Source organism: Conger conger, chromosome 10 (genome assembly GCF_963514075.1).
Source record: "Conger conger chromosome 10, fConCon1.1, whole genome shotgun sequence".
NCBI lineage: Eukaryota > Metazoa > Chordata > Actinopteri > Anguilliformes > Congridae > Conger > Conger conger.
Window position 1 is genome coordinate 4040930 of NC_083769.1, and position 14071 is coordinate 4055000.

The following is a 14071-nucleotide window of genomic DNA, read 5'->3' on the forward strand; positions in this document are numbered from 1 at the left end:
GTGGGTTTTTTTTCCAACTTGACAATAAAAGTCTACTTTTGATGCATTTTTGACTATTTGTCACATAGGTTGTTTTGTTCACTTGTGAAAAGGATGGTATTTTTGGTTTCTTATTATGACTTTATGGGCTGACAGTAAATACAACGCACAAAGTAAATGTCCATCTTAGACTGTTTATCCGTTTTTCAAACAGATTTACAGGTCCCATACAGAACAGTGAGCACTTGCAGTAGTTATTCAGAAATTCTGCTTGCGTTTACAGGAGCATCCCTAATGCTGTCCACAGGACCAGGATTGCTGCCATGGGCAGGTCATGAGCATCTGCTATGAATATAACTGACGCATTGTGGGCCTGCTGATGCTGGCCTGCTCAGGATTTAGTGCAGCTGAACCCAGTACACTAAAACCAGACCTTCGTTGTGAAATGGCTGCTTCACCTCTAATTGTGAACGAATGTGTGGGCGGATTCATCAATTCACGGCGAAGATTATCCAGCAGAAACGCGGCCGGGTGATGATTCTTCACGAATGCAAAAGGAGCGAAGCTTCTCTGTAGTGCAGATCTTCAGACGAACGGGACGCGTGAGTCCGGGGTCGGTTGTGAGGGTCCGAGAGGCAGGGACGTCTGTGAGAGATTGGAGAGGCTGCGGACTTCATACCACACTGGCCACCGCCGGCTGCGGTGTGCCTAGCGGGCTGTTAGCGCACACTGGCTCAAGCCCATAGAGCGTGCGCTTACAGTATCCTGCAGATTAGCCCACTCTCTGTGGTCTTAATCTGGCTCACACAAATTCACGGTCAGAGACAGGATCCAGAATTAGCCTGAAAAGACCAGGTCACATGATCCCAAACACCAGTAATATTCCTGACAGACCACCACCACAGAGCCCTGCCCTCCACCTATCTTCAGAATCTTCATTTCCAGTCCCCTCAGTGCTATATCTCACAGTATGTATGTAGAGGTCCCATTGACCTGGAATATATTAACCCTTTAAGGAGTAGGTTTTTGTCAGTGTTCTAGAAATCCATTATTGTTAATTACCAGTACTGACTTCAGTTGAGAACATTTTAATCACATATTTGTGATCTTGCACCACAAAGGGCTAAATATACTGGGATGTCAATATGGAGTCTACCACACAAGTACAGTAGGCATGGAACTGGATCTTCAATCTCAAGGCTTGAGGAATCTCAGACAGGGCTCTAAATTAAAGTTTTAGGAGTACGGTAATGTATCCCAATTTATAGATTTGCAGCAAACTTATTTTTCCAGTCAGCATGCATACATTTTCAGGATAATGCCTGCATTTATATAACACCTTTATCCAAAGCGTTGTATCATTAATGCTTCTCATTCAACCATTCACACACTCCAATGCCGATTGGCTGCCATGCAAGGCACCAACCAGTTCATTAGGAGCAATTAGGTGTCTTAAGCAGGGACACTTTGCCATATCCAGGACGGGATTGAACCCGCAACCCTCCAACTGCCAGATGACTGATCTTACCTCCTGAGCTTCAATTCTCATTTAAATGCTCAAATTAATTTGGCTTGGCCATATTTTTTTCCTGTGTTTAAAATGGCTGTTTGACTTTTGGTACAAAATATAGGGATGCCCTTTATTGTTACAAGTATTGGTTTGGAAAGTTGAAAGGAAATAGCCTATATCTGCCACATTGTTACATAATTGAGGTGCAAAAATATATTTCATTATAATGAATATTATTAACTGTAGTACAGCATTTTTTGTTTGTACAATGACAGTGATATAAAGTGCTCCCTGAAATGGGAGCACCAAAGAGCCGTGAGCAACACACATATACATAAATGCTAATTCCAGGGAAGCGTGGGGGCGGTCCGAGCTCGGAGCTAACAGCGGAGCACCGCACAGCTCTAACAGAAACATAATGAATCAAAACTGTAATAAAGCCTTTTTTTCCACCATTGAGTCAGCCACCGTTACAAACCTGCTTCATACTCTGGCAGTGTGAGACTCCGGCCATCTGCTCAGGTTGCTATTACTGCGACAGACCCGCATGGGATCCTTCTCGTGTGGATGCCCGATCCACAGACAACCCAACAGACTGGAGGAATCAGGCAACACCACCACCAGCGCTAACACCGCCACACCGTTCACCAGCTCTCACAGATTACCATGATTGCCCCTGCTTCAGAGAGGGAATGGCCAAAATGTTCAGAAAAGCACCATTCAGAGGTGTATTCTTACCAGAATGTTTCTTAACCATTTCCATTAGTTTACACATGGGCTGCCCAACCCTGTTCCTGGGGATCTATGGTCTCGTAGGTTTTTACGCCAACCCTAACAAAGCACACCTTATTCAACAGTTAGTGATGTTCTATGTTATTACCGTACGGTAAATGAAGACCTACAGGCCTGTAACACTATAAACACCAGGAACTTGTTTGGGCAGCCCTGGTCTTTCAGTCTGACCGAGCTCCTGTAAAAACAATCATTTGATCTCTCCGCTTAATCACCGCAGGTGTGTCTTGTTCCTTGCCGTACAGCATAGCAAGTGTTCGAAAATTACATACAATTTCTACTTTTTTGTCATTTTCAAACACTTAGCAGTATGGTATAAAATATGTATGTTTACATTGTTCTGTTGTCATTTGCTCTAGTGAAGATTACATATTTAATGTCGCCATGGAAACACTGCACTCACGAACCAGCTAATTTCTGAATCAGGAGGTAAATTTAGATGGAGCTCAATGTGCACCCACTATCACACTTTCTCATCAACGGTCTATGAAGGTGTAAAGAGAAAACGCTAGCTTATTCATGAACTGTTGATTAATAAAACTTGTACTCTTGCTTGCACTACACTAACAGATATGCCTTGCGAATAACCCAACATTTCAAAGGCTAAAACTGGAAAAGGTCAAGACCTCAAAATGGGTCATTACACCACTGTGACTGTTGTGTGAAAATAACCAGCAAAGTACATCACATCTACTGGGAATGTGTGCAAAAATAACCAGTAAAGTGCATTTTATCTACTGGGACGGTTGTGTGCAAAAATAACTAGCAAAGTGCCTGGCTTGCCAAGACTCCTCCAACGTGATCAAACAGGTTTTACTCAGACGCAATTCAAATTAAATTATTCAGTTCTTAATTTACCATCATATTTCAATGGATAACTGCAGTATGCTTTCTCAGTTAAATAAAAAAGATATTATACACCTAAAAAATAATTTTCAATGGAATGACACAGGCAAATCAATCAACAGTCATTTATTATTTCAGTAAGCAATGTGCAAAGTGGAACTTTAGAGCGTTTCTGTGCGAGTGGAACTTCTTTAATGTCCCATATTCAGTTGATAGGTTCCATCCAATTTCTCCAGGAGACATCCTCGGTACGTATGGATCCGCAATCCTCTAAAAACACCACCTGCTGGCAGGATGTGGAAACGCAGCTCAGTACTCCCCACACTCTGGACTCCGTAATAGTAGTGTAGTAGACAGGCAATTCAGTCAGAGCTGTCGTTTACTGCAATATCAAAGCAAACGGAAAAGCAACTGTTAATAAAACAACAGAAAATAGGGAAAATGACAAAAGGGCAGCACTTCTAGTGTAAATCCCAGTGCCCGGGTGCCTGGTAAGCTAGCTGTAGCCTTGCTCACATGCTTATTTTCTGATATATATTTTCTTCAGAACTTTCTGAGCTAATGAGTACTAAAAACAATGCAATGCAACTACTACAATTAATAATATCAATTACAATAAAACAAATATTTTACTTAGCATCTCACCTCAGCTACATCAGAATTTGGCAGATATAGGCCATTTAGTTTTACTTTCCAAACCAATACTTGTAACAATAAGTTTTAGGAGTACGGTAATGTATTTTATACCAAAAGGGTCTCAACAGCCATTTTAAACACAGGAAAAAATATGGCCAACCCAATTCCATCTGCACATTTAAATAAGAATTGAAGCACTCTGTGATAAGACTTTGGTTCATACCTTAGATAAGATATGTCCCTGAAATAGACAAGCATTTGCAATAAAAATAAAGTGCTTTTTTTGGCAGCTACTAGTACTAGTAGTGAAACTCTTTGCATTTGGCAACATTAGCTCAGGCGGTAAGAGCAGTCGTTTGGCAGTCGGAGGGTTGCCGGTTCGATCCCACCCAGGGTGTGTCGAAGTGTCCCTGAGCAAGACACCTAATCCCCAAATGCTCCTGATGAGCTGATTGGTGCCTTGCATGGCAGCCAATCACTGTTGGTGTGTGAGTATGTGTATGAATGGGTGAATGAGAAGCATCAATTGCACAGTGCTTTGGATAAAGGTGCTGTATAAATGCCATCCATTTACTAAGCACGGCTAGGTTGGTTTGTCTCAGCTGCTCAATCTACCCCTATTACAAGACTGTAGACTTTCAACAAGCTCAGAGATGAATCATGAACAAAACAAAGAACATGAGTAGGATCCTTTTTATTGTGCAGGGGAGCTGAAGTACTACAAAAGGTATACATTTTCACTAACTACCTGTGAGGAGACCACGATTGCTGCTGCCGTTTGGCTGCTGTGAAAGGGCTAATTGTCCTTGTTCATCAATAACCCCCTCACTGCAATTAATCTGAATAATAATAATTAATCTGATTTAGTAATCAAGTGGTCACTGCAGACTTGCGGCCCCTGCCCCACTTCAGAGTCAGGCCATACAGGGCCATGTCCTCTCCTGTAAAAACCAGGCAAATGAACCAGTCATATTACCGAGTGCTCCTGGTCCCTAAGTCCCTAAAAGCAGACTGTGATGGTAGCTGGAGGGAAGTTTGGTTAAGATGTGTGGAGCTACTGTTTTTCACCCCAACTTTCAGTTTCTGTTTTCTACCTGAGGGAGGGAAAAAGTGATAGTCACCTGTGCCTTACCTGCCCCCATTAGCCAAGGAATGCAAGGATCATCCTCCAATTTCTCTACATACAGTGCCCTCCATAATGTTTGAGACAGAGACCCATCATTTATTTATTTGCCTCTGTACTCCAGCAATGTTATGTAAATGAAAGTAGTCATGTTTAGCATTTTGTTGCATATCCTTTGTACACCATGACTTCCTGATGTCTGTGACCTGTCAACATCATCAGAGTCTCGATATCTTATTTTCAGGTTGTCCTACAAGCGATACTAAAACTTTGCATTTGAATGGATCTCTATGGGAATTGGGGGTGGGACTAGATCTAGCTGTAAACTAGAAATTCCGATCACAGAGCGATCAGGAAAAAAGCCTCCCCCCACCTGCCCTTCCACTGCCTTAGTTTGTTTTTCTTCCCAATGCACTGCAATTCCAATTTCAATATAATTTTATATTGCAGACTCACCTCAGGAGAACTATGCCTTGTAAATATGGAGATATGTTGGGACACTGAGATGGGTAAGTTATGCTAGGCTGTTAGGTTGAAATCCATTTTGAAAGTATGTTCATGTCCAGATTGAATAACCGGGCTATATGCATTTCACTGACTTGCGCTACTGCACACATGCAAACTATGTATATATGTAAAGTATATATAGACAATTTTGGCAATTTGTATTGCACCTCTTTTTCAATTGGCCATATGAGCTTGACCTCTGAAAATAAAATAATTCAGAGAATATTGCACTAAAATTGTATTTGTTCACACAAATAGGCCATCAAATACAGCTGAGAAGTGACTGTGGGTATAGTTAAAATACAATCGTGTAATATTTAAGAATAGAATTTAAAAGGCCCCATTTCCGCATTTACAACATATAAACAGGCATTTCCTGGAAAAGCTATGCGTAGTGTCTTCATGAAAGGGCGTTAAAGCTGACAGGATAGACTTTGAAGCAATATAATCAGGTGAGGTGTGAGATGTATGCAGACTGTCTCTGGATATGTGGATGAGTTCTCCAGTGATCCAGGCCTGACGGCTGCACTGGCCGCTGGTGGCCCAACAGCATCTCTGGCCATCCTCCAGCAGACTGCCGCTTCTGCTCACATCCACCACACAGCACTCCCACCTCTTGTAGCAATTCAGGTTACAGTATTTGGATGGTTATAAGTGTGGGGCTCTCAGGAAATAAAATACAATTAAGAAAAGGACTGCAGCACTTACCTTCATAATTTCTTTATTCTCGTTCTCATTGTACAAAAGGGTCAATATCAGTTGAGTAGTGACAAGATTAACGTTACTAGTGGTCATCTAGCAATTGCTGATGTTATTCTGTCTATTCAGACACAACAATAGGCTATAGTGCTACCAGAGATGTTGAAAGAGAGATATGCCACCAACATGAGTATCAGGTTTCACCTCCAGGGAGCGACTGTGAGCATTAAAACTTGGCTAAACAGCAGAATGAATGGGGGTCAATGGCAGCTTTCCATAAAAACATTAGTTTTCTTTTTTTCATTGTGCGTAGAATGCTTGTGGAAATGCTTTGAAAGTGAGATCTAAAACAACCATTGATTGCATCACAGCTTATAATTATGCCTTTATAATAAATATTAGACCATGTAACAATTACAGTAATAATCCAGCTACAGCATTTAGCTCCAATTGTTTTACTGTTTAGCAATGCCACCACGCTGCCCCTAAATGTAGAGCACAGGACAGCTTTTTGGTTCCAATGCAGCCTCTCTCTCTGGAACTTTTTTTGTTACAGTGAGGATGTCTTATTGGCGGCCAAATCTACCTTCTTCCGCCCATGGGTTCCCTCAGATTTCCCATAGCGATTCTGATTCTTCCACACCCACAGACCTTATATTTGGCAGAAATTGAAACCCCTATGGGAAAAAGAGCATGGGGAATCTGCCAAGGGAACCCAATCCCATATGGAAAAGAAATGCAGTACGCTATAAACAACTTGTGCTTAGATTCTGGCTGCGTCCAAACCCGTAAAAAAGCTGCCTTCTGAGCAGTATTCTGAGAGAGAAGGCACTGGGTCCCATCCCATTCCAAAGTGTGCAAAAAATTATGCCTTCTAAGGTGCCTTGACCAATTTTGAACTTCACCGGGTAGGATATCGAGTAGCGTGCATCTGCAGACCAGAGACTTATGCGTTCCTGTCACTCACTTCTCTGTCCAACCAATCAGAAGGCTTGAATTACGTGTCAATCAAATATTACGTCGTAATATTATTTGTACGGTTTTGTACGCCGCTTTGGATAAAAGCGTCTGGTAAATAAAATGTAATGCAATGTATTAACCTGGCCAGTCACCTCCCAGGATCAGTTTCTCAATCACTTTCTAACTGCTCAATTGCATGGTGGCTGGCTCACTGCAAAGAACAGACAGACGGTGATCGAGTGTGGACAAGGATCGTGATTAAGGTGTGCCGGCCATTTTAGTCAGCTGCGAACATTATTAGCTTGCTAAATAACGGAATAGTATGGCGTGACTCCACTTAGTATGGGGTGACAGCTACTGGGGGTACATTAGCAGCTAATGCCATCTCTGGGTCCCCTCTCATATCACAGCACAGAAAAAACATCTGAAAGTAATGAAAACTAACCACCGGAGTGTAATAATGACATTATTTAATTAAATGATACGTGTACTTGCATAAGCAGTACTTATATAAGCAGACTATCATAAGTGATGTGTACTTATATAGGCAGATAATCATAAGTGAATTGCATTCAAAAGTTTAATTTTTAAATGAAAATTAAATGAAACCTTGTAAGCTCATTGGGAGTGCAGTTTTGTTAAATATCTTGCTACGTACTGGTGTTCATGATCACGTCCATCTTCACAGGTGCTCCAGGATCTGTACAATTCTTCATATTTAAACATATACCCTCAGTCTGTATCGTCTACTTTGCTTTCTGTCCAGGGCTGAATTTGAATTTTGATGTTAATAATCGTGGGCACTTCATACAGGATCTCCCACTCCTCTGGGGAATATGGTGGCTCCAGTTGTTAGGGACCCTTTCAGCAGCTGTGGGACACCTGTACTGAATGGAGCACTCTTAACCAAGGGCACAGGCACAGTTTACAGGGGCATATCAGTCGCTGTAACAAACTTAACGCAACTTAACACATTTGCACAATATACATTGAATGTATATTTCGAACTATTTATTTTAGTTCTCACAATTGTGTATACCTATTTTATTATTAGTTTGCCAAGACAGTTTTACTTTCATTCGTTTCATCAGATTAATCTACAAGGTCCAACTTCTTATCTTTGTGGTCATTGTTACCACTTGGAACTGCATTTGTCTAGGGTCTTTCAGCAAACTTGCCCTTGGTTCTGGTTATGCACGGCGTCGTACAGCGCTCTGGGTAAGCTGTGAAAGCACTACCGTAACTCTCCAGCAGAGGGAGCTTCTCAGCACCAGGCTTCATATTTATTTCCCATGAGCCAATTTGCATAAATTTTTTTTTTAAAGTCTTAATACAAATTATGTCCACATTTGCCAGGAGACGGAAAGGCCACAGAGCCAGCATTTCATCATGCCATTCTGATTCATTCATCTTCCTGTTCACCTGTGGTACCTCCCCTTCCCAGGGATTCCCTTAAAAGAATATACTGAATATTATACAAAAAAGTAAAATTTATTTAAAATTTCCTTAAATTGGTTTACATGTGAGATGTCACCCTGGTAAACTGTGACAAGCGTAACTGCACCACCTTGCCGCAGTCAGCTGTACAAGACCCTGGGTCCTCCAGATCACACACACGGTCCACTGAAATGCTAACCATCCAGTTACTTACAGATCCAACTGATAGCGCAGTGAGAATGCAGTGGTTACATTTCAAATGAATATCAATTCCATTTGCAAACCATTCAGACTTAGTTAATTTGCAAGACTTCAGGACAAGATGAATAATAAAAAAAGTATATAAAAAAAATAGTAAAATAAAAAAACAACAACAACATGAAGGCATTAAACATTAAAAGCAACAGGAGACACACAGGAGCAGCCGCAGGCTTCAGGGAGCGGGGGTTAGTGATGTGGGCTGATTGGGCGTGGTGTTGGCGGTCCGTGCGGCCAGCGGTCCTAGCTGTCCGAGTGTCGACCCAGCCCTGCCGTGAGGGCGCTTCCCAGACTCCTTTGCGTGCGCGTTCCGGGGAGAGGCTCCGCAGACTACTTATAACCACAATGCCTTGCAAGCGGTCACCTTTCAGAGTTCTGAGGAGAATGCAGACCAATAACAGATCGCCAGGCAGGATCTCCACAGAGGAGCCGCTGCGACGTCACGCCGCCCATAATCAGAGGTAGTTTACAAGCTAGCAGCGAATATTTTCATTGGCCAGCTTGCTAGCTGTTGCTTTTGCATCAAAAGCTGGCTTGGTTGCCAAAATTGCAAGGAATCAAACAGATGGAAAGCAAAAAGTGAGGGTTAATGCGGCAGCACTTGGGACTAAAAGGCCTGAGGACCACAGGTGTTGGAAGGGTCTGCAGTCTCTCCAAGTCCCAACACTGAGCCAGTGAGACAAGGAACAGGAAGCTGTCGCCAAATGCTAACTTACATCTGATCTGCAGATCTGTCATCTGAACTTCAAACGCATGTCTCCAAACAACCAGCATAGCATTCCTTAAGTTACTACATTGACACTGCTTCTCAGAACACACACAAACAAGCAAATACAATCAAATACAATTCCACTAACCGGCCTCATGTGGCACGGTCACATGCGACCTGAAACAACACTCCGCTGGAGCGTTCTCAGATCTGATGAGACGTGCACTCAAAACGACTGCTTCACGTACTTGTTAGACACATTCGGCAGGATTTCCTCAAATGACTGATCACAGAAATGACAGGCCACAGAAAATAGATTTTTATCACTGTAGCATGCCGCTGCTTAACATGCAGACACTAAAAACACTTCCATTTCATATAAACATATGTACACACAGAAAACAAAAGATTATGCATAAATATGCATTTTGATATTACACTGGCACAGAGAGAGCAGAACAGACACATTAATCACCTAGAGGTCAGTCATTGGCTGAAATGGGCTGTGGGAGGAGTCTAGCGGTCTGAAGGTCTGAATTCAGCACACTAACTGGTCATCTTTAACCCCAGATAGCCAACCATTTTCCATACAGACCGCACATGAATTCACGATACCCAGAATGGACACGCCGTCCAATGCTACAACTAGGACTCAATGCCGAAACGCTAACCCAGCAGCACTGACCCAACCCCAAAACACTAACCCAGCAGCACTGACCCAACCCCAAAATGCTGACCCAGCACCGAGGCAGCAAGTTCTGATTCCGAATGCAGATAAAGCAAATCAGATGAGTGGATATCCTGACAGCACCATGATAAAAATAAAAAAAATACAAAAATAAAAGATGAAATGCTAAAATCCCTGTGACATCATCATTCCAGGCCACTGCCCACAAGATAGTTATCTGGGGTGGGGGGCGGAGCAATCTGCAAAACTGTTTCTCCAGAAGAAACACACACACACACACACACACACACACACACACACACACACACACACACACACACACACACACATACATATATACACATTCATATATGTGCATGTGTACATATATATATATATATATATATACTATACCTATACATATGTACACATATTTATGTGGCAGGGCAAAGGTAAGACAGGGAGTGTAAAATAATGCTAAAACAGGTACTTCCTGCAGGACTCCACCCCACACTTGCACTCCACACGGAGGCGCTTTTTAGGAGAGCCGGTGAGCCCGGCCAGGCTGAAGTTGGAGTCCATCTTGGTGCTCTCAGCATCCACCGGGTCGACTGTGGACAAAGCAGCGTTAGCCGATCCGCCGGGCCGTACACAGACATGTCACGGTTTGGATTAAAACACTGTTCTGTGCTCGATTGATCTTGTCTGGCGCTACGAAGTTAAAGCATTACAGGCACCAATTCACCACGCCGTGTAACAGAAAAAGGGCTATTGATCAATATGTTAAAAAACTGTATTAAACATCAGTGGCCCTTGCCATGCTCCTGGTGTAACCAATAGAAGCGGAAATGGAGAAAGTTCCAGAGCTGCAATCGCCCGCGATTCTGAAATCTGATTTCCGTTCCGTCCTTCGTATTACAGACCGTTTTAATTTTTATTTTATTTTATTTATTTATTTATTTATTAATCCCACACCTTCCTGCTCCAGTAAATATTTTGGCGAGCACCCTCACAACTTAAGGGCTTTGTTCTTATTCACACCACCAACAATACTTTTTACTCCGTTTTATTACATATTAGGTCATTTGCTATCCTGCATTTGTCCCATGACCAGGATTTTGTCCCCTATTCCGGCCCATGAATTCTTGGCTAGGTAAGCCATGTTGTGTCCACAACAATAACGACCATTTTAAATTAGTTTAACAATTAACCGATATTAACGATTTTAAAGGTAAAAACGAACAGTGATAAATCAGGTGTTAAACTCCTTCACTGCTAAAATGGCCCTGTTTTGATCAAGACCGATTGTGACGTGTCAACTACCAGAGCCCTGTACACCAGACAGTAAAGAGTACGAAAGAACCTGAATCTATAAAGACTACGTATTTAACCCTGGTCTGACAGGCACATACAATACTAAAAATACATCACCGTTATCATTTTAAACACAATGAAACTGTGGGGAAAAGGCCATATTCTGTAGGTCCGGCACACGGCCACACTCACTCTGCATTTTGTAGTCGAAGGTGAGCTCCTCGCCTGCTCTGATTGGCCGCGTGGAGAAGAAGGCGATCCGGGGGAGTCTCTCGTCCAGGTTGTCGATGAAGACGTTGTACACCTGCAGGTTGGGGTTGCACTGCGCCCAGAAACACAAGCCGCTGTGACCCACAGTAACGCGCACGCACTCTCTCTACAGGTACGTACAGAGAGAAGGCTCATGCTCAATAGGCCACTTTCAGTCTCGCTATAGTGCCAACTGCAGATTTGGTGGGTGAAAAAACCCCCCCCCCCCAAAAAAAACCCCCACACATTTTTTTATAAATAATTATTAGACTTTAACCCAACATCCCAAAAGGTGAGACCCACACTGAAGAGGCTCAGGGCTCCCTGAGATTAATGGGACCTGCGGCCTGTCCTGCACACAGCCAGAGACTCAAGTTAATCAAAGTTCAGCTCCACACCGGGGTTCAGGGGCAGCGGGTTCAGCCCCGCTGACAGACCGGCCCTAACAGCCTAATCAGGCACTGAAAGTACAGCTATATTGTGCCTATAATGCTATATAGCACACGCTAAAAAGTGTTGCTTTTGTTGAAGGTTTTGTGACAACATAACCACCTAAAGTATTAATTTCATGTTCCGTAATGGTGAAATAGTTGGAGCAATGGTAGGAAAGCAAAGTCGTGAGCGTGTGCTTGACCCCGTGTCCACACCACGAGCGCTTGGCTTGACGGGTGGGCCTGAGTACTGGGCTGAGGGAGGGGCAAGAGCTTCCCATTGCTTCATCATTGTGATCTCGTGCAGCTACACATATTCTTTTGAAAGGAAGTACAGCAATACACGATAACATTAACGATATAAATCATTGTTGAAGTTCCCATTGTCCACTGACAGTGATAATTGTTTGCTTAAGCTAGTTAGCGATATACCTTTCACGGTTGCTATCTTACCAGCTACCAATCATCTCTCAAATAGATGACTAGCAATAGCCATTCAGAGCGGTATAAACTCAGTAGCTTACAGGTATATTAATGTATATTAATATTATGTAATGTAATGTAATGTAATGTAATGTATAGGAGTGGATGCGGCTGGTTTTGGCAGTGCCATAGCCCACCCTTGTGTTGTGACACTGATAATTATAGAATTATAGAATGACAATACGTCATTATCACGTAGGTACACTTCATGTGGGCTCACTCACGCTGTGGTTGACGAAGTGTGAGATGTTCCCGTAGTGCGCGGCGTCCACCGTGTACACGTCCTCTACGTAGTCCAGGTCAAACAGGTAGGTGGCGCCCTGCCGGTCGTAGATGTGGCCCCTCCTCTCCGCCTCCTCCGTGGTGATGATCTGTGAGGCGAGGGTCACAACCAGTCAAAATCCCACAATCCCCTGCAGCCACAGCGTGAACCCCGACCCCTGACCCCTGCAGCCACAGCGTGAACCCCGACCCCTGACCCCTGCAGCCACAGCGTGAACCCCGACCCCTGACCCCTGCAGCCACAGCCTGAACCCCGACCCCGCAGCCACAGAGCTCAGCTCTCGATTGGTTCATTTAGCACTCCGTGAAGCAAAGCACAGCTTATGATTGGACAGTTTTAGGGAATTACTTTTGGCTCTGATTCTACTATTGGATTTCTGGGGCAGTTACTCTGATAAGAAACCATTACAATGATGCTGGATTGTTCAAATTTGGTCCCCCTTAAAAGGTCAACTAAGAGCGTTTTGAATAATATCACAATATATGACAGGATATTGCCAAAATCCAATGAACCTTGTTATATTCAATTAATATGACCCCCACATACCCAAACCCCCAGCCTCACCTCCCCCACGTACCCAAACCCCCAGCCTCACCTCCCCCATGTACCCAAACCCCCAGCCTCACCTCCCCCATGTACCCAAACCCCCGGCCTCACCTCCCCTCCCCCACGTACCCAAACCCCCAGCCTCACCTCCCCCATGTACCCAAACCCCCAGCCTCACCTCACCTCCCCCACATACCCAAACCCCCAGCCTCACCTCCCCTCCCCCACATACCCAAACCCCCAGCCTCACCTCCCCTCCCCCACATACCCAAACCCCCAGCCTCACCTCCCCTCCCCCACGTACCCAAACCCCCAGCCTCACCTCCCCTCCCCCACGTACCCAAACCCCCGGGCTCACCTCCCCCACGTACTCCATGACGAAGCAGTTCTTGCGGATGTGCTCCATGGTGCGCACGCCCCAGCCGCGGCCGTCGTGGGTCTTGAAGATGCAGAGGTCGTACTGGATGCCGCGCTGCACCACGCGGTTGGGGCAGTCGGCGGCGCAGCGGCAGCGGGAGTTGCACTCGTAGATGGGCAGGCCGGCGCGCAGCCGCACCTGGCCGCGCTCGTTGTAGGCGAAGCGGTGCAGCGAGGCCCCGGCGCAGCAGCCCCCGGCCGGGGCGCCCAGGCAGTCCTGGCACT

The 14071-nt window shown here is 44.3% G+C and overlaps 1 protein-coding gene across 3 annotated transcripts in view; it reads right to left on the minus strand.

Annotated features, from left to right (window-relative positions):
- Positions 1-8048: 8048 nt before the first annotated feature.
- The window catches only part of suv39h1a (SUV39H1 histone lysine methyltransferase a), a 14470-nt gene continuing 8447 nt past the window's right edge, over positions 8049-14071 (minus strand). For all 3 annotated transcript variants that reach the window (XM_061258694.1, XM_061258693.1, XM_061258695.1), the window contains 4 exons: positions 13788-14071; positions 12825-12971; positions 11630-11759; positions 8049-10734 (listed from right to left, as the gene is read on the minus strand). The exon at positions 13788-14071 is cut by the window's right edge and continues 376 nt beyond it. In XM_061258694.1, coding sequence (XP_061114678.1) covers positions 10601-10734; positions 11630-11759; positions 12825-12971; positions 13788-14071 — 695 coding nt within the window. In that variant the 3' untranslated portion in view covers positions 8049-10600. The remainder of the gene's footprint in view (positions 10735-11629; positions 11760-12824; positions 12972-13787) is intronic.